Source organism: Macrosteles quadrilineatus, unplaced genomic scaffold (assembly GCF_028750875.1).
Source record: "Macrosteles quadrilineatus isolate MER2022 unplaced genomic scaffold, UCM_ALF_1.0 Scaffold_2__2_contigs__length_208266976, whole genome shotgun sequence".
Lineage (NCBI taxonomy): Eukaryota > Metazoa > Arthropoda > Insecta > Hemiptera > Cicadellidae > Macrosteles > Macrosteles quadrilineatus.
The window spans coordinates 106,477,995-106,497,975 of NW_026542595.1; the positions used below are offsets into that span (position 1 = coordinate 106,477,995).

General features: G+C 38.3%; 1 protein-coding gene across 1 annotated transcript in view; it reads left to right on the forward strand.

The window, feature by feature from the left end:
- LOC128984733 (uncharacterized) overlaps positions 1-19,135 on the forward strand; it is a 45,391-nt gene extending 26,256 nt beyond the window's left edge. Inside the window, exons 6-14 of the mRNA XM_054404075.1 lie at positions 15,996-16,127; positions 16,171-16,287; positions 16,468-16,599; positions 16,780-17,019; positions 17,252-17,491; positions 17,724-17,963; positions 18,188-18,427; positions 18,508-18,747; positions 18,820-19,135. Coding sequence (XP_054260050.1) covers positions 15,996-16,127; positions 16,171-16,287; positions 16,468-16,599; positions 16,780-17,019; positions 17,252-17,491; positions 17,724-17,963; positions 18,188-18,427; positions 18,508-18,747; positions 18,820-19,135 — 1,897 coding nt within the window. The remainder of the gene's footprint in view (positions 1-15,995; positions 16,128-16,170; positions 16,288-16,467; positions 16,600-16,779; positions 17,020-17,251; positions 17,492-17,723; positions 17,964-18,187; positions 18,428-18,507; positions 18,748-18,819) is intronic.
- The last annotated feature ends 846 nt before the right edge of the window (positions 19,136-19,981 follow it).

The window sequence follows — 19,981 nt, forward strand, 5'->3', positions numbered from 1 at the left end:
TTGTTAAATGTTTAAATTTACTGTTTATGTCTTTGTGTTGTAACTGTAAACATATCTTTGTTGTCTGTGTATTGAGTATGACTATATTTTTTATACTTGTTTTATCTTAACTGAGGAGAGTTTGGAATATATGTTGACTTAACCTAATGTAATGCTAATAGCTCCTAATACAGCCTTCTATTGTATCCTTTTTTCATACTGATGTTAAATTTGTATTATCTCTAGCTACTTTTCTACATTTCTGTATGGCGCTAATGACTATTACTATGTAATGCTGTTGATACAATCTACTGTTCTGATGTATTGCAATGTTGACATCTATGTTTGTTGTGACTGCTATAAAGAGTATAGAGAGTCAAGAGTATAGATGAGAATCATGGTTGTTTTATTTTATAGTAAAAATTATACACCTATCAGTGATTTTGTATTTTAGAGCAATAAAAACTAATAACTTTACTGACAACATAGAAAACCTATATAAAGAATAGAGGAGAAAAACTAAAACAAAGATGGGTAGTACATGTATTTAAATATACTTTACCTAGAGGAGGAGGAGGAGTGGAATAAAAAAGAGGATGAGGTAAATGAAGAAGAGGAGGAGTAGAAGGAAGAGGGATGAGGAGGAGAAAAAGAGGAAAAGGAGGAAGAGAAGGAGGAAAAGGAGAAGAGGAGGAAAATGAGGAAGAGAAGGAGGAGAAGGATGCCTAATTCAAGTAAAACATTTGTGGTTTTTTATTCTTTAGAGGTCTACACTATCTAGACACACAATTAAACTGTAGCTGCAATCCTTTTCAATTGTATAATCTCTAAAGAGCTTAGGTGACCCAAGTTTCCACACCACGGTAAGCTTTTAGGCTAAGCCGTATGGGTCTTGGCGCGTTTTTGTTTTAAGTGAGTTTCCCCTGGAGGCCTATTCTCACTATTATGGTAGTAGTTAGTCTATAACAGATTTACTACTACTATTCATATTTTTTATGTTAACCTGCTTATCTTTAAAATGATATTTATTAGGTGTCCTGTTTTATTTTAGTATATTTCATTCTTGTTGTGTTTATTTTAAAATTTGTGAAGTTTATTACAGGGTGTATTGTTTATTTTAGTTTATGATTTACTAGGAATAAAGGAATATTGTTATCAGATCAAGGTCCTGAAGGAAAGGGGTTAAGGTTGGTGACATAGAGGGTAACACAATATGGTTTTATGGTTTTTTAGGCCAACCCCCAGTCTTTTAATTGACTGCCTGATGGCAAACATACTCATGGAGGGTAACACAACATGGTTTTATGGTTTTTTAGGCCAACCTCTAGTATGTTGAGCATACACATTCACACAGGTACAAAGAGTAGTACAGGTCCTTTGAGATCTGAACGCCTCAATGTACACACACACATTCACACAAGTACAAGTAGTTGCACAGATTCTTTTCAATCTAAACGCCTCAATGTACACACACATACACACAGGGGGAATGGGAATGGACCCATAATCTGTTTATGTATTATTATATATTTTATTATCCCAATTTACTTTACTTTGATATATATTTTAATATTTTAATTGGTAGCTATTGTCTGTAGAAAAAGTTAGAGGAGTGTTTTATCTTTATAGATGGATTATACTTACTTTAGGTTAAATGAATTAGGGTTTTATGTATCAACGATACCTGCTTGGTATGGAAACAGTTGTCACTTCAATTTTTAAAACACCTGTCATTGATTCTATTTTAGCAAATATACTGTCAAAGTAATCAGAGAATGATGCTGATGTAAGTGTAGCGATAGGAATAAATGGTATATTACCTGATGTGTCTTCATATGTTAATAACACCCCAATAGAACATGATGGGGGTGTGTCTTCTGTAATTATTTCTATAATATAGTCTGAAAAAGCCTTTGGCCATTCCAACACATCTATTGAATCAGTGAGAAAAAATTGAAACTCTGAAGTTTTAATATTAAACCTTTTATTTTCAACTATGTCTTTTTTAGACAGAAATCTGAGAAATACAGCCATTACAAGTGAGGAGATCACCAGTGATATGTCTGTTCTTGTTGACTGTTATGGGTAAAGTGATTAAAAACATACTATGACACCCATCTATATAAGGGTTAATGCTTCTGTCTTTTGTATCCATAAGGTAGAGTGTCATGCTCTCCTTCATACTTTCTCTTAGGACCAGTTACCTTAAACTGTTTAACCTCCTCTGTTGTTATAATATCTCTATATTTTGTTCGTCTAATTCTGTGCTCATTAATTTCAATGATTTTAGAAGATTCACTTAAAACCATTTCTTTTAGTTTCTCAAAATTCAAAATTGTTGATGTTTTAATATGTAGAAAAAGAAGGTGTAAGCCCCTTGATTTTACACACAGGGATCAATTTCTGTTGATTGGTTGACCAGATAAGGTATGCGTAAGTTTTAGGCCCCCCAGAGACAAATTCAGTGATATAAGAGCCGGGTCCATAATCTGCCAATTCATCGGTCATTTCGCCGAGGTAATCTCCTGTAGATACTCTGTACAACCCTTCGCGGCAGTAATATATAATACTATCTGTATCCCAATATAGTACTTGATCTCCTAAGGCATCAAGGTGTTCATACAACTTTAGTCTAGCGTGAGCAGTAGTGAAGGCTGCCATAACTACATTTACAGTTCTTAAAGACTCACCAGCCTCTTCAATATTTTGCCAATTTACTAGCACAACATCTTGGTTAATAGCCTGAAAGTATTTTAACTTGCCCTCAGGATTGGTTAACAGCCGAAAGAACTCTTTAGAATCTCGGATGATTGATGTTTTTATCATATTCTCCCTTTGCCCAAATTTACCCCAGAAACTGTTTAGCATTAATTTTGCTACTGATCTTAAGCCCCCGTTTTTAACAATATGCTCCTTTGTCATTTCTATACCTTCACGCTCAAGAAATTTTGCAATATACTGTTTCTTATCCTCCTCTGTTTTACACCACCCAGGGTATCCAGATGCCTCTTGTTTTAGTTTTAGAAATTTATTAATAAACTCAGTGAATAGCCCTCCTTTCTCATATGTGGCTACCTCATACTCCCACAGCTCAAACATATCTAATACAATGTACCCTTTCTCTACAGCCTTCCTAATTTCATCCATTGTCCACGTTCCAACCAACGCTCTATCTTCACTTTCATGAAAACAATCCCCCTGGTACATCATTTCCCCACATGTTCTGCACAGAACAAACATCAATTTATTATGAACACGTGTTGGTAAAACTGGATGATATAAGTTGAAAGGAGGTAAGATCTTGCATTTTAATAGTCCATCTACATCCATACCTCTCTTTCTACATTCCTTATTACCAACATATATAGTTGGATGACCTATAGGATATTTACAGTATTTATTTACAAAAGGATATAGTGAGCATACATCGATGTATTGAATGGTTTCTCCTGGACCACATTTGTAGTAGGTTTTAGCGTTTCCTGTTCTACCTCCAAAGAATGCATCTCTAGGATTTAATGGAAGTGTACTTAAAATTGGTAATTTGTTCAGATGGTTGAGTTTTTGGTCCTTTTTTAGCTTATGGAAATCACATTCCCAACCGAGCTTTTCAATTTTAGCTTTAGTGCGCTCATAGCGAAGATGTAGGCTATCAGAGGGATCCTCTTTTAGTGGGGTATCACGATTATAGGGGAAGCATTTAGGGCACCCGTGCCAGTAACATCCGTGGAACTCGTATATGTTTTCACCATCGAAACCGTCTACTTTCATTCCCTTTATAACAACCTCTTTACTACGTCCAGCATGATTGATTGTCACCCCACGTCTTTCCTCCTCCCAGGTAAGCCACTGTAGAGCAACAGCTGACTGGGTAGAAGATCGGTAACCGTTTTTAGGGATAAGTCCAATTGTGTTTGGTTTCAGGATGTTACGACGGAAAGCTAGATTGCAGGCGCTAGCAATTGTTACGGACTCAAGAAATGGATCTACATTACATTGTTCAAGTAGCAATGATCGAAATTTGATACATGCCTGAGCTAAAATGTCAACGTCTGACATGCAATATTCTAATAATTCTTTTTTTAAATTAAATTCATACTTTTTAGCAACCTGTTCACTATACCATTTGTCAAAGTCATTATGGGATTTCTCAAACATGGATTCGGGACAGTAGTACTTTTTATCAGGAATAGGGCCTACGTAATTTTGATTTGCTATTGTATTGAACAAGTGTGGAAAATAACCTTTCTTCTTTTCAGGTGGTAAGTCAAAAGCTTTCGGTAAGGCAGATAAGGACATGGGAAAGTAGCTAAGGGAGTCAATAAATCTAACGTTAGCAACCTCCATTAAAATAATTTTAGTTCCTCTAGGAATGATGTTTGGTGTGAATTTAGTTTCTTCGAGGATATACCTAAGTATAAATTGAAAGTCAAACCCTTGTCCGTTGTGTGCAATTACACAGACATTTTTGAATTGTTAACAGGATTGCTATCAAATATTTTATAACGTTCTGAACAAGATTCACACTCACTCCCATTAATGCATTTGAAACAGAACTGTTGGGAAACACATAAATTCACTTTATGTAACTTAGTCTCAGAATCTGAGGGTAGGGACTCATCTTGACGGGTTTCCAGATCAAAGAAAATAAATAGGTAGTCACGATCTTTTGGTTTTTTCTTGTCTATCTGAATGTAACATTTATGATTAGGATCTTTAAATGTACCACAAGGGTGACAATATGCCTCTCCACACACATGAGCTGATTTACGTTTAGTTGGGAATATCATTTTTTCACACCCTCGGCAGAACTTAATTGTTTTACAAATTTGCCTTTGGTGAGCAATAAAACATCGTTCATTTTTGAAAAATCGGTTACAATAGCGGCAAGATATACCACCATTTTCCTCTATACAAGGAGGGGAGAATGTGTGACAAGACGAACAGATGTTTGAACATCTGTGGTGACCTTTGTGCTCATAAGGTATGTGACATGCGTCACAAAAGTAACCACAGGCAAAAGCAGCTGTTAAGTTTGTAATGACATTATAGTGGTTATTGTGGTACAATAAGTTGATTTTAAATTTTGCATCACTATTCCCACCAGAGAAATATACATCCCGACCCTTGCTATCATAATTATACACAGTTATTTTATATTTCTTTAAGTGTGCCTGGAACTTTTCAAGTTCAGGGATACCTGCTCCCTCCTCAGGTATTTCAACTCTTGCTTTAGCTATAAGTTTCTTTGCCCTAAGTGTCTGACGCAAGCACTCGTCTTTACGAATTCCAACAATCTGAGGATCCATTTTTGCATAAGCTTTACCTACTACTATTGCTCTAGCTAGACATAAGTTGTCAGTGTTATTTATAACTACTATCCCCTTTCTTGCTTTACAATCTTCATTAAATGAATTGTACATCCCCGAACGCACTCTACCTCTGCCTACAGGAACATTAACTCTAGAAACACTTACTGTAAACGTATCACTACTAGTAATTGACTCTGAGTTACTTTGAATGATACCCCCAAAAATATCCCACAATGAATCAGCTGTAACCTCGGAGGCTAGTTGTGGAACAACATACCCAGGTTCTTTAGATTTCAAATTAATAGAGGTAAGAGTAAACCCTAAATAGTCAGTTGGTGAACAGTCGTGTTTAGATTGTTCTACTAATTGCTTAAGGCCCTTGCGTATCCACTCTAATTCAGATACATTTTTTTTACTATTATAATATGTATTTCTTTTTAGCTATCATTTAACTGTTAATGTTGAAGTTTTTAACTTAATAGTAAAAAAAATAAGGCATTAAATCTATCCCCCATAAGAGCCCTTGTTAGACCCAACGTATCGCCCCTAACTACACCATCATTGTTTGATTTTATTATTTTAGTTTGTTATCAGCTAGTGTTGTCACCATAGTTCCATGTTTTACCACTAGAGTCGCTAGTTTGAGTTGTGTTGTAGTTTGATGTTTTGCCACTGGAGGCAGCACCGTCGCTTACAGTATATATAGCGTGGATAGACCAGCTACTTTAGACTATCACCTGCCTTTGCTGGGGTTAGACGTGTTTTGAGCTCTTAACTTATCCTTAGACATTTATGTTATGGAGTCCTGTGACGGAGTTTGCCAAAAAGGTTCTCATAAATCTACCGGCCCCATTACTTTTATCGACGAAAACAGAACGTTTGTGCCAAAGTTTAGGCTTTATGGATGGAAAACTACCTTTAAATTTACTGAACCTCCGGAAGGTGTATCTGAATTAGAGTGGATACGCAAGGGCCTTAAGCAATTAGTAGAACAATCTAAACACGACTGTTCACCAACTGACTATTTAGGGTTTACTCTTACCTCTATTAATTTGAAATCTAAAGAACCTGGGTATGTTGTTCCACAACTAGCCTCCGAGGTTACAGCTGATTCATTGTGGGATATTTTTGGGGGTATCATTCAAAGTAACTCAGAGTCAATTACTAGTAGTGATACGTTTACAGTAAGTGTTTCTAGAGTTAATGTTCCTGTAGGCAGAGGTAGAGTGCGTTCGGGGATGTACAATTCATTTAATGAAGAATGTAAAGCAAGAAAGGGGATAGTAGTTATAAATAACACTGACAACTTATGTCTAGCTAGAGCAATAGTAGTAGGTAAAGCTTATGCAAAAATGGATCCTCAGATTGTTGGAATTCGTAAAGACGAGTGCTTGCGTCAGACACTTAGGGCAAAGAAACTTATAGCTAAAGCAAGAGTTGAAATACCTGAGGAGGGAGCAGGTATCCCTGAACTTGAAAAGTTCCAGGCACACTTAAAGAAATATAAAATAACTGTGTATAATTATGATAGCAAGGGTCGGGATGTATATTTCTCTGGTGGGAATAGTGATGCAACATTTAAAATCAACTTATTGTACCACAATAACCACTATAATGTCATTACAAACTTAACAGCTGCTTTTGCCTGTGGTTACTTTTGTGACGCATGTCACATACCTTATGAGCACAAAGGTCACCACAGATGTTCAAACATCTGTTCGTCTTGTCACACATTCTCCCCTCCTTGTATAGAGGAAAATGGTGGTATATCTTGCCGCTATTGTAACCGATTTTTCAAAAATGAACGATGTTTTATTGCTCACCAAAGGCAAATTTGTAAAACAATTAAGTTCTGCCGAGGGTGTGAAAAAATGATATTCCCAACTAAACGTAAATCAGCTCATGTGTGTGGAGAGGCATATTGTCACCCTTGTGGTACATTTAAAGATCCTAATCATAAATGTTACATTCAGATAGACAAGAAAAAACCAAAAGATCGTGACTACCTATTTATTTTCTTTGATCTGGAAACCCGTCAAGATGAGTCCCTACCCTCAGATTCTGAGACTAAGTTACATAAAGTGAATTTATGTGTTTCCCAACAGTTCTGTTTCAAATGCATTAATGGGAGTGAGTGTGAATCTTGTTCAGAACGTTATAAAATATTTGATAGCAATCCTGTTAACAATTCAAAAATGTCTGTGTAATTGCACACAACGGACAAGGGTTTGACTTTCAATTTATACTTAGGTATATCCTCGAAGAAACTAAATTCACACCAAACATCATTCCTAGAGGAACTAAAATTATTTTAATGGAGGTTGCTAACGTAAGATTTATTGACTCCCTTAGCTACTTTCCCATGTCCTTATCTGCCTTACCGAAAGCTTTTGACTTACCACCTGAAAAGAAGAAAGGTTATTTTCCACACTTGTTCAATACAATAGCAAATCAAAATTACGTAGGCCCTATTCCTGATAAAAAGTACTACTGTCCCGAATCCATGTTTGAGAAATCCCATAATGACTTTGACAAATGGTATAGTGAACAGGTTGCTAAAAAGTATGAATTTAATTTAAAAAAAGAATTATTAGAATATTGCATGTCAGACGTTGACATTTTAGCTCAGGCATGTATCAAATTTCGATCATTGCTACTTGAACAATGTAATGTAGATCCATTTCTTGAGTCCGTAACAATTGCTAGCGCCTGCAATCTAGCTTTCCGTCGTAACTTCCTGAAACCAAACACAATTGGACTTATCCCTAAAAACGGTTACCGATCTTCTACCCAGTCAGCTGTTGCTCTACAGTGGCTTACCTGGGAGGAGGAAAGACGTGGGGTGACAATCAATCATGCTGGACGTAGTAAAGAGGTTGTTATAAAGGGAATGAAAGTAGACGGTTTCGATGGTAAAAACATATACGAGTTCCACGGATGTTACTGGCACGGGTGCCCTAAATGCTTCCCCTATAATCGTGATACCCCACTAAAAGAGGATCCCTCTGATAGCCTACATCTTCGCTATGAGCGCACTAAAGCTAAAATTGAAAAGCTCGGAGACATAGTACAGATGTGGGAATGTGATTTCCATAAGCTAAAAAAGGACCAAAAACTCAACCATCTGAACAAATTACCAATTTTAAGTACACTTCCATTAAATCCTAGAGATGCATTCTTTGGAGGTAGAACAGGAAACGCTAAAACCTACTACAAATGTGGTCCAGGAGAAACCATTCAATACATCGATGTATGCTCACTATATCCTTTTGTAAATAAATACTGTAAATATCCTATAGGTCATCCAACTATATATGTTGGTAATAAGGAATGTAGAAAGAGAGGTATGGATGTAGATGGACTATTAAAATGCAAGATCTTACCTCCTTTCAACTTATATCATCCAGTTTTACCAACACGTGTTCATAATAAATTGATGTTTGTTCTGTGCAGAACATGTGGGGAAATGATGTACCAGGGGGATTGTTTTCATGAAAGTGAAGATAGAGCGTTGGTTGGAACGTGGACAATGGATGAAATTAGGAAGGCTGTAGAGAAAGGGTACATTGTATTAGATATGTTTGAGCTGTGGGAGTATGAGGTAGCCACATATGAGAAAGGAGGGCTATTCACTGAGTTTATTAATAAATTTCTAAAACTAAAACAAGAGGCATCTGGATACCCTGGGTGGTGTAAAACAGAGGAGGATAAGAAACAGTATATTGCAAAATTTCTTGAGCGTGAAGGTATAGAAATGACAAAGGAGCATATTGTTAAAAACGGGGGCTTAAGATCAGTAGCAAAATTAATGCTAAACAGTTTCTGGGGTAAATTTGGGCAAAGGGAGAATATGATAAAAACATCAATCATCCGAGATTCTAAAGAGTTCTTTCGGCTGTTAACCAATCCTGAGGGCAAGTTAAAATACTTTCAGGCTATTAACCAAGATGTTGTGCTAGTAAATTGGCAAAATATTGAAGAGGCTGGTGAGTCTTTAAGAACTGTAAATGTAGTTATGGCAGCCTTCACTACTGCTCACGCTAGACTAAAGTTGTATGAACACCTTGATGCCTTAGGAGATCAAGTACTATATTGGGATACAGATAGTATTATATATTACTGCCGCGAAGGGTTGTACAGAGTATCTACAGGAGATTACCTCGGCGAAATGACCGATGAATTGGCAGATTATGGACCCGGCTCTTATATCACTGAATTTGTCTCTGGGGGGCCTAAAACTTACGCATACCTTATCTGGTCAACCAATCAACAGAAATTGATCCCTGTGTGTAAAATCAAGGGGCTTACACCTTCTTTTTCTACATATTAAAACATCAACAATTTTGAATTTTGAGAAACTAAAAGAAATGGTTTTAAGTGAATCTTCTAAAATCATTGAAATTAATGAGCACAGAATTAGACGAACAAAATATAGAGATATTATAACAACAGAGGAGGTTAAACAGTTTAAGGTAACTGGTCCTAAGAGAAAGTATGAAGGAGAGCATGACACTCTACCTTATGGATACAAAAGACAGAAGCATTAACCCTTATATAGATGGGTGTCATAGTATGTTTTTAATCACTTTACCCATAACAGTCAACAAGAACAGACATATCACTGGTGATCTCCTCACTTGTAATGGCTGTATTTCTCAGATTTCTGTCTAAAAAAGACATAGTTGAAAATAAAAGGTTTAATATTAAAACTTCAGAGTTTCAATTTTTTCTCACTGATTCAATAGATGTGTTGGAATGGCCAAAGGCTTTTTCAGACTATATTATAGAAATAATTACAGAAGACACACCCCCATCATGTTCTATTGGGGTGTTATTAACATATGAAGACACATCAGGTAATATACCATTTATTCCTATCGCTACACTTACATCAGCATCATTCTCTGATTACTTTGACAGTATATTTGCTAAAATAGAATCAATGACAGGTGTTTTAAAAATTGAAGTGACAACTGTTTCCATACCAAGCAGGTATCGTTGATACATAAAACCCTAATTCATTTAACCTAAAGTAAGTATAATCCATCTATAAAGATAAAACACTCCTCTAACTTTTTCTACAGACAATAGCTACCAATTAAAATATTAAAATATATATCAAAGTAAAGTAAATTGGGATAATAAAATATATAATAATACATAAACAGATTATGGGTCCATTCCCATTCCCCCTGTGTGTATGTGTGTGTACATTGAGGCGTTTAGATTGAAAAGAATCTGTGCAACTACTTGTACTTGTGTGAATGTGTGTGTGTACATTGAGGCGTTCAGATCTCAAAGGACCTGTACTACTCTTTGTACCTGTGTGAATGTGTATGCTCAACATACTAGAGGTTGGCCTAAAAAACCATAAAACCATGTTGTGTTACCCTCCATGAGTATGTTTGCCATCAGGCAGTCAATTAAAAGACTGGGGGTTGGCCTAAAAAACCATAAAACCATATTGTGTTACCCTCTATGTCACCAACCTTAACCCCTTTCCTTCAGGACCTTGATCTGATAACAATATTCCTTTATTCCTAGTAAATCATAAACTAAAATAAACAATACACCCTGTAATAAACTTCACAAATTTTAAAATAAACACAACAAGAATGAAATATACTAAAATAAAACAGGACACCTAATAAATATCATTTTAAAGATAAGCAGGTTAACATAAAAAATATGAATAGTAGTAGTAAATCTGTTATAGACTAACTACTACCATAATAGTGAGAATAGGCCTCCAGGGGAAACTCACTTAAAACAAAAACGCGCCAAGACCCATACGGCTTAGCCTAAAAGCTTACCGTGGTGTGGAAACTTGGGTCACCTAAGCTCTTTAGAGATTATACAATTGAAAAGGATTGCAGCTACAGTTTAATTGTGTGTCTAGATAGTGTAGACCTCTAAAGAATAAAAAACCACAAATGTTTTACTTGAATTAGGCATCCTTCTCCTCCTTCTCTTCCTCATTTTCCTCCTCTTCTCCTTTTCCTCCTTCTCTTCCTCCTTTTCCTCTTTTTCTCCTCCTCATCCCTCTTCCTTCTACTCCTCCTCTTCTTCATTTACCTCATCCTCTTTTTTATTCCACTCCTCCTCCTCCTCTAGGTAAAGTATATTTAAATACATGTACTACCCATCTTTGTTTTAGTTTTTCTCCTCTATTCTTTATATAGGTTTTCTATGTTGTCAGTAAAGTTATTAGTTTTTATTGCTCTAAAATACAAAATCACTGATAGGTGTATAATTTTTACTATAAAATAAAACAACCATGATTCTCATCTATACTCTTGACTCTCTATACTCTTTATAGCAGTCACAACAAACATAGATGTCAACATTGCAATACATCAGAACAGTAGATTGTATCAACAGCATTACATAGTAATAGTCATTAGCGCCATACAGAAATGTAGAAAAGTAGCTAGAGATAATACAAATTTAACATCAGTATGAAAAAAGGATACAATAGAAGGCTGTATTAGGAGCTATTAGCATTACATTAGGTTAAGTCAACATATATTCCAAACTCTCCTCAGTTAAGATAAAACAAGTATAAAAAATATAGTCATACTCAATACACAGACAACAAAGATATGTTTACAGTTACAACACAAAGACATAAACAGTAAATTTAAACATTTAACAAACCCTTAATATAATATGGTTAGGCCTAACTAAAGAACACAATGATTATAACAGGTTTTAATGTAGGATACAACAAGATATACAGTAAACAGTTGCGGTAGTACATAAATGTGTTTGTTGATCCACAAAAAGTAGTTGTCAACAAAAGTTACACCAGAAACCACAATCAGTGGTGATAATATCAACACATATCAGTCATTGCTATCAGATATACAACTCTATACAAGTGATTGTATATTGAAACAGTACAAATATTAAGTGTAATACAGTATAGTACAAGTGTAATACCATGCAATACAAGTATAATACAATGTAGTACAAGTGTAATACTGTACCAGTTTCAAATACCAGGGATACAGGTAAGTCATTAAAATCAATTACATTCATTACTATAAACTTGATGAAATTACCCAATTTGTTTCTTGTTATTCAACACCTCAATAAAAATAAGCACTAAATAAAAATTCATTAACACTAAGTTAACTCCAAAAAAGACTTGTTTTGGTCTACATACATTAGGTTGCAGTTAAGGTCCAAAGTTAAGATTATATCACAATTTGGTAGAAATATGTTACACAGGAAATACCGGTTATTAAACAGTTGAGTACTAGTAAGATTCAAACCCACAACCAGACAGGATACAATACTAAAAGTCAAAATATTTACCCCACCAGATCAGTGACTAGTAGGATTCAAACCCATAGCCTCTGAGTTGAGGTAGTACATAAATATGTTTACAATGAACAAATAGCTATCAACAGTTGTTATACCAGAAAGATGACATCACTCACAGTTCACACATATCAGATATACTTGTAGTACAACTCTACAAAAGTATTGGTGTATTAGTAAGATGTATTAAAATACAATGCAAGTAATAGTAAAAAGTACAGTGCTCAAATTTCAATACATTAGTACAATCTGTTGTAGTGAATCCCCCATATCAAGTTAATAGTTACAGAGATACAGGTAAGCCAGTATATACATTCATTACTATAGAACAAGCTTTATCAGATGTTCTATAGATACTTTGTTATTCAATACATCAATAAAAATAATTCAAAGCAGATTTCATCATCACTAGCGCTCCAGTGTCACAAATATGAACTAATAGACTTGTTTCAGAGTGAGGTTATGTTACGTATGCATTACAATCTTGGCAAGAAAGTGAGGTTAGATCAATTGGCGGTAACAGTTGGCGGGGAAAATAGACAACATACACAGTACATAAAATAAGGTTATATCATTTAGCAATACAGTTGACGATAAAGCAGATGACAGCTCCTACATACACAAATAAGGTTAATATATTAACAGAAACCATTGACAGAAAAACACACAGCCTACATATACAAGTAAGGTTATATTACAGATACAATCTTTACAGTAAAAGTCATAGCTAATTAATTTGACAGAAACATATTACACAGCCATAAAAAATGTTACTCTCACTGATAAGATGCAAACCCTCAACCCTAGACTCATACACAAACAGTTAACTAGAATACAACACCATACAAAATCATAGTGACCAGATATAAAATAATCAGTGTTTGGGAAAGATTAAACCCATAACCTCAGGATCTCACACTCAAACAGTTAACTCCCTATACCATAGTAAACCCTATAGTAACCAGCAATGAGACAATCACTGAATAATAAAAATCAAACCCACAACCTCTGGGGGCATACACAAACAATTAACTACAATACAACATTAAAAATCACCCCAATCAGATATGATACAAACAGTGGCTGGTGAGGATCAAACCCACAAACCTCTGGGATCAAGGACTCACACTACTTCCACTACAATACAACACTATACTAACACTCAAAATATCACCCTAACCAAAAATAAAACGTTTAGTGATTAGCTAGGATCAAACCCACAAACCTCTAAGATAAGGAACTCACACTACTCCCACTACAATACAATACCATACCAAAAACACCCCAACCAGAAATAAAACAATCATTGTCTGGTAAGGATCGGACCCGCAACCTCAGGAAACGATGTCTCACACATAAACTCTTAATACCATACTAAAACACAAGTTAATACCATAACCAGAAATGAGATAATTGATAACTGGTAGGATTCTAACCTACAAACCTCTGAGATCAAAGACTCACACAACTCCCACTACAATACAACACCATACCAAGAATCAATTCATCACCCCAACCAGAAATAAAACATTTGGTTATTGATAAAGATCAAACCCTCAAACCTCTGGGATCATAGGTTCACATTCTAAACAAGTTAACTACTCCTACTTCAATACTAACACTCAAAATATCACCCTGACCAGAAGAAAAGCAGTTGGTGATTGGTAAGGATCGAACCCGCAAACCTCTAAGATCAAAGATGGACTCACACTATAATACAACACCATACCAAAAATCAACATATCACCCTAACCAGAAATAAAACATTTGGTGATTGCTAAGGATCGAACCCTTGAACCTCTAAGATCAAAGAAGGATTCACACTACTCCCACAACAATACAACACTATAACAAAAATCAACATATCACCCTAACCAGTAAAAATACATTTGGTGATTGCTAAGGATCGAACCCATGAACCTCTAAGATCAAAGAAGGACTCACACTACTCCCACTACGATACAACACTATAACAGAAATCAACATATCACCCTAACCAGAAATAAAGCATTTGGTGATTGCTAAGGATCGAACCCATAAACCTCTAAGATCAAAGAAGGACTCACACTACTCCCACTACGATACAACACTATAACAGAAATCAACATATCACCCTGACCAAAAATAAAGCATTTGGTGATTGCTAAGGATCGAACCCGTGAACCTCTGATTCATACACATCTTCATACACAACCAACCACTAGAAAAAAAACATAAATTCAAACCACCCATCATCCCAAAAATACATAACATATATAAAATATAAATTTAACATCCAACATTTGGTGGCCTTTACAAAGGCCATTTTTTATACTCAACGGTAAAGTTCCGCTTAAGCCTTCTTTCAGCTGTTTTTAACATTGGATACATAAATTATCATTTGTTTCACAATTGTTATAGACTAAAGCATATAGATATGTATAAAATAAAATTAAAATATAATGTTTTTTTTTTTACACACCCTATATATGTAATTAAGAAATCAAAGTTGTTATTTACCACTATAAACACCATACCTATAACTGACATCATAGCCCTATAGATAAGGCATTGGAACAACATCTAGGAGAGCGGGGTTCGATACCCGGTCAGGATTCACACTTTTTATCCACAAAATAGTTTAATAAAAATACCTACATATAAAAAGGTCACATGATCAACTGATAACTCCTATGTAAACATAAAACTACCCCTAACAACCCCTAACATTCAAACATATATATATATTCACTACCCCTGAGGATTAAACTACCACTCTAGGGGTGGTTTTGCCACAGTTATATAGATAAATAACAAACAACCCATAGTTAAAAACATTAGTTAGTTAGTTGAATACATTAATTAGTTAAAACATACATTAGTTAAAACCATAAACATTGACAGTAAAATGATAACTAAACAGTTATACATATTACAGTATTCAAAGAAAAATAACAGATTATTAACATTAAGGCAATAAATCTATTTCCCATAAGAGCCCATGTTAGACCTCAAGCGCTGACCCTAACTACTTGTGATGACTATATCCTTGCATTCCACTAACATCTCATGTGTACAGGTGTGCCTCCCCGAGGTGGCTGGAGGGACTACGCACCGCCTACCTCACCAAGGAGATCCTCTCCTTAGACTCTGTCGACGGTGACTGCACACCCCAGACTCCTAGAGTGTCCAACTCTCACATCCTACCCTTGTACTCTACTAACATCTCTTGTGTACAGGTGTGCATCCCCGAGGTGGCTGGAGGGACTACGCACCGCCTACCTCACCAAGGAGATCCTCTCCTTAGACTCTGTCGACGGTGACTGCACACCCCAGACTCCTAGAGTGTCCAACTCTCACATCCTACCCTTGTACTCTACTAACATCTCTTGTGTATAGGTGTGCCTCCCCGAGGTGGCTGGAGGGACTACGCACGGCCTACCTCACCAAGGAGATCCTCTCCTTAGACTCTGTCGACGGTGACTGCACACCTCAGACTCCTAGAGTGTCCAACTCTCACATCCTACCCTTGTACTCTAATAATATCTCTTGTGTATAGGTGTGCCTCCCCGAGGTGGCTGGAGGGACTACGCACGGCCTACCTCACCAAGGAGATCCTCTCCTTAGACTCTGTCGACGGTGACTACACACCCCAGACTCCTAGAGTGTCCAACTCTCACATCCTACCCTTGTACTCTACTAACATCTCTTGTGTATAGGTGTGCATCCCCGAGGTGGCTGGAGGGACTACGCACGGCCTACCTCACCAAGGAGATCCTCTCCTTAGACTCTGTCGACGGTGACTGCACACCCCAGACTCCTAGAGTCTCACATCATACCCCTGTACTCTACTAACATCTCTTGTGTACAGGTGTGCCTCCCCGAGGTGGCTGGAGGGACTACGCACGGCCTACCTCACCAAGGAGATCCTCTCCTTAGACTCTGTCGATGGTGACTGCACGCCCCAGACTCCTAGAGTGTCCAACTCTCACATCCTACCCTTGTACTCTACTAACATCTCTTGTGTATAGGTGTGCCTCCCCGAGGTGGCTGGAGGGACTACGCACGGCCTACCTCACCAAGGAGATCCTCTCCTTAGACTCTGTCGACGGTGACTGCACGCCCCAGACTCCTAGATTCTCACATCCTACCCTTGTACTCTACTAACATCTCTTGTGTACAGGTGTGCCTCCCCGAGGTGGCTGGAGGGACTACGCACGGCCTACCTCACCAAGGAGATCCTCTCCTTAGACTCTGTCGATGGTGACTGCACACCCCAGACTCCTAGAGTGTCCAACTCTCACATCCTACCCTTGTACTCCACTAACATCTCTTGTGTACAGGTGTGCATCCCCGAGGTGGCTGGAGGGACTACGCACGGCCTACCTCACCAAGGAGATCCTCTCCTTAGACTCGGTCGACGGTGACTGCACACCCCAGACTCCTAGAGTGTCCAACTCTCACATCCTACCCTTGTACTCTACTAACATCTCTTGTGTACAGGTGTGCCTCCCCGAGGTGGCTGGAGGGACTACGCACGGCCTACCTCACCAAGGAGATCCTCTCCTTAGACTCTGTCGATGGTGACTGCACACCCCAGACTCCTAGAGTCTCACATCCTACCCTTGTACTTTACTAACATCTCTTGTGTATAGGTGTGCCTCCCCGAGGTGGCTGGAGGGGCTACGCACGGCCTACCTCACCAAGGAGATCCTCTCCTTAGACTCTGTCGACGGTGACTGCACGCCCCAGACTCCTAGAGTGTCCAACTCTCACATCCTACCCTTGTACTTTACTAACATCTCTTGTGTACAGGTGTGCATCCCCGAGGTGGCTGGAGGGACTACGCACGGCCTACCTCGCCAAGGAGATCCTCTCCTTAGACTCTGTCGACGGTGACTGCACACCCTAGACTCCTAGAGTCTCACATCCTACCCTTGTACTTTACTAACATCTTTTGTGTACAGGTGTGCATCCCCGAGGTGGCTGGAGGGACTACGCACGGCCTACCTCAAAAAGGAGATCCTCTCCTTAGACTCTGTCGACGGTGACTGCACGCCCCAGACTCCTAGAGTGTCCAACTCTCACATCCTACCCTTGTACTTTACTAACATCTCTTGTGTATAGGTGTGCATCCCCGAGGTGGCTGGAGGGACTACGCACGGCCTACCTCACCAAGGAGATCCTCTCCTTAGACTCTGTCGACGGTGACTGCACACCCCAGACTCCTAGAGTGTCCAACTTTCACATCCTACCCTTGTACTCCACTAACATCTCTTATGTACAGGTGTGCATCCCCGAGGTGGCTGGAGGGACTACGCACGGCCTACCTCACCAAGGAGATCCTCTCCTTAGACTCTGTCGACGGTGACTGCACACCCCAGACTCCTAGAGTCTCACATCCTATCCTTGTACTTTACTAACATCTCTTGTGTACAGGTGTGCCTCCCCGAGGTGGCTGGAGGGACTACGCACGGCCTACCTCACCAAGGAGATCCTCTCCTTAGACTCTGTCGACGGTGACTGCACACCCCAGACTCCTAGAGTCTCACATCCTACCCTTGTACTTTAATAACATCTCTTGTGTACAGGTGTGCCTCCCCGAGGTGGCTGGAGGGACTACGCACGGCCTACCTCACCAAGGAGATCCTCTCCTTAGACTCTGTCGACGGTGACTGCACACCCCAGACTCCTAGAGTGTCCAACTCTCACATCCTACCCTTGTACTCCACTAACATCTCTTGTGTACAGGTGTACATCCCCGAGGTGGCTGGAGGGACTACGCACGGCCTACCTCACCAAGGAGATCCTCTCCTTAGACTCTGTCGACGGTGACTGCACACCCCAGACTCCTAGAGTGTCCAACTCTCACATCCTACCCTTGTACTCCACTAACATCTCTTGTGTACAGGTGTACATCCCCGAGGTGGCTGGAGGGACTACGCACGGCCTACCTCACCAAGGAGATCCTCTCCTTAGACTCTGTCGATGGTGACTGCACACCCCAGACTCCTAGAGTGTCCAACTCTCACATCCTACCCTTGTACTTTACTAACATCTCTTGTGTACAGGTGTGCCTCCCCGAGGTGGCTGGAGGGACTACGCACGGCCTACCTCACCAAGGAGATCCTCTCCTTAGACTCTGTCGACGGTGACTGCACACCCCAGACTCCTAGAGTCTCACATCCTACCCTTGTACTCTACTAACATCTCTTGTGTACAGGTGTGCATCCCCGAGGTGGCTGGAGGGACTACGCACGGCCTACCTCACCAAGGAGATCCTCTCCTTAGACTCTGTCGACGGTGACTGCACACCCCAGACTCCTAGAGTGTCCAACTCTAAGATGGCTCTACCCACATACTCACCTACACTCCGGGCCGACCGGCTCCAACTTCTGGCGCTCATAGTGTTCGTCATGGCCGCCCTCTTCATGCTCTTCCACGTCCTCTGGGCGCGCAAGAAGGACAAGTACAGATTCGAAGACGATCGCGAGGACATCCACTATATCAGAGTGGAGAAGAAACCCACCTTCAAATAGTTTGATCTCTTGTCGAAAACGAACAGCTGTGATTTTTTATCGTGTTACATGTTTGATGTGTATTTTTAATTAAACGTGAATTTTGTGTTATACCGTGTTACTTTTTGTTATACTTAAGTCTAAATTATTTTGTAAAGGTAAATGTGATAGACGTGTCGGTTTATTAATAATCTTTGCATTTACAACTCATTTTTGAAATAAATTTGTAACTACATCCTAACTAAAAAGATTAGTTTGATAAGATTATCAATATAACCATTGTGATACGCAAGTCATGTATACCAGGTTTTCACACTGAAATGCTCCACAGTGCTTTATCAGTTCTGACATCTGAAACGCATGCAAATATTCTTCTTTAAGTTTGTTGCCATTCCTTCTTTCTTCACCTGTTTTCTAAAATAATAATAATAATTCCGTACCTTAAGTATATTATTTACAGCATATTTTACACTTATTATTTGAACACATTCTTGTTTGCCATTAAAATGTGTGTGCAACTTAAAAAAATATCTTGGACTCAGATATTTAAAGTAACCCTTATAAAACAGAAACTCACTCATAAAATTCAAATAATATAGCTTGATGTAGAATGTAGATTGTCTTCGGTACTTTCAAGAAAATAATATTATATTTTTCATTGCCATTCATGACATTGCCTTGTAATTTGCCTCTCTTTATATAACCGTGGGGATTATTTAAAGAGTCGGACGAGTTATTTGACTAGAACCACCTTCCACTTTTAATACACTGCCTCTTTTAGATATTTGGAAATTTTTTCTTGTAATATTTCATCAAGCTACTTGATTCTTTTGCTGATTGTATGGTTCCAACCAATAACTCAGGTTT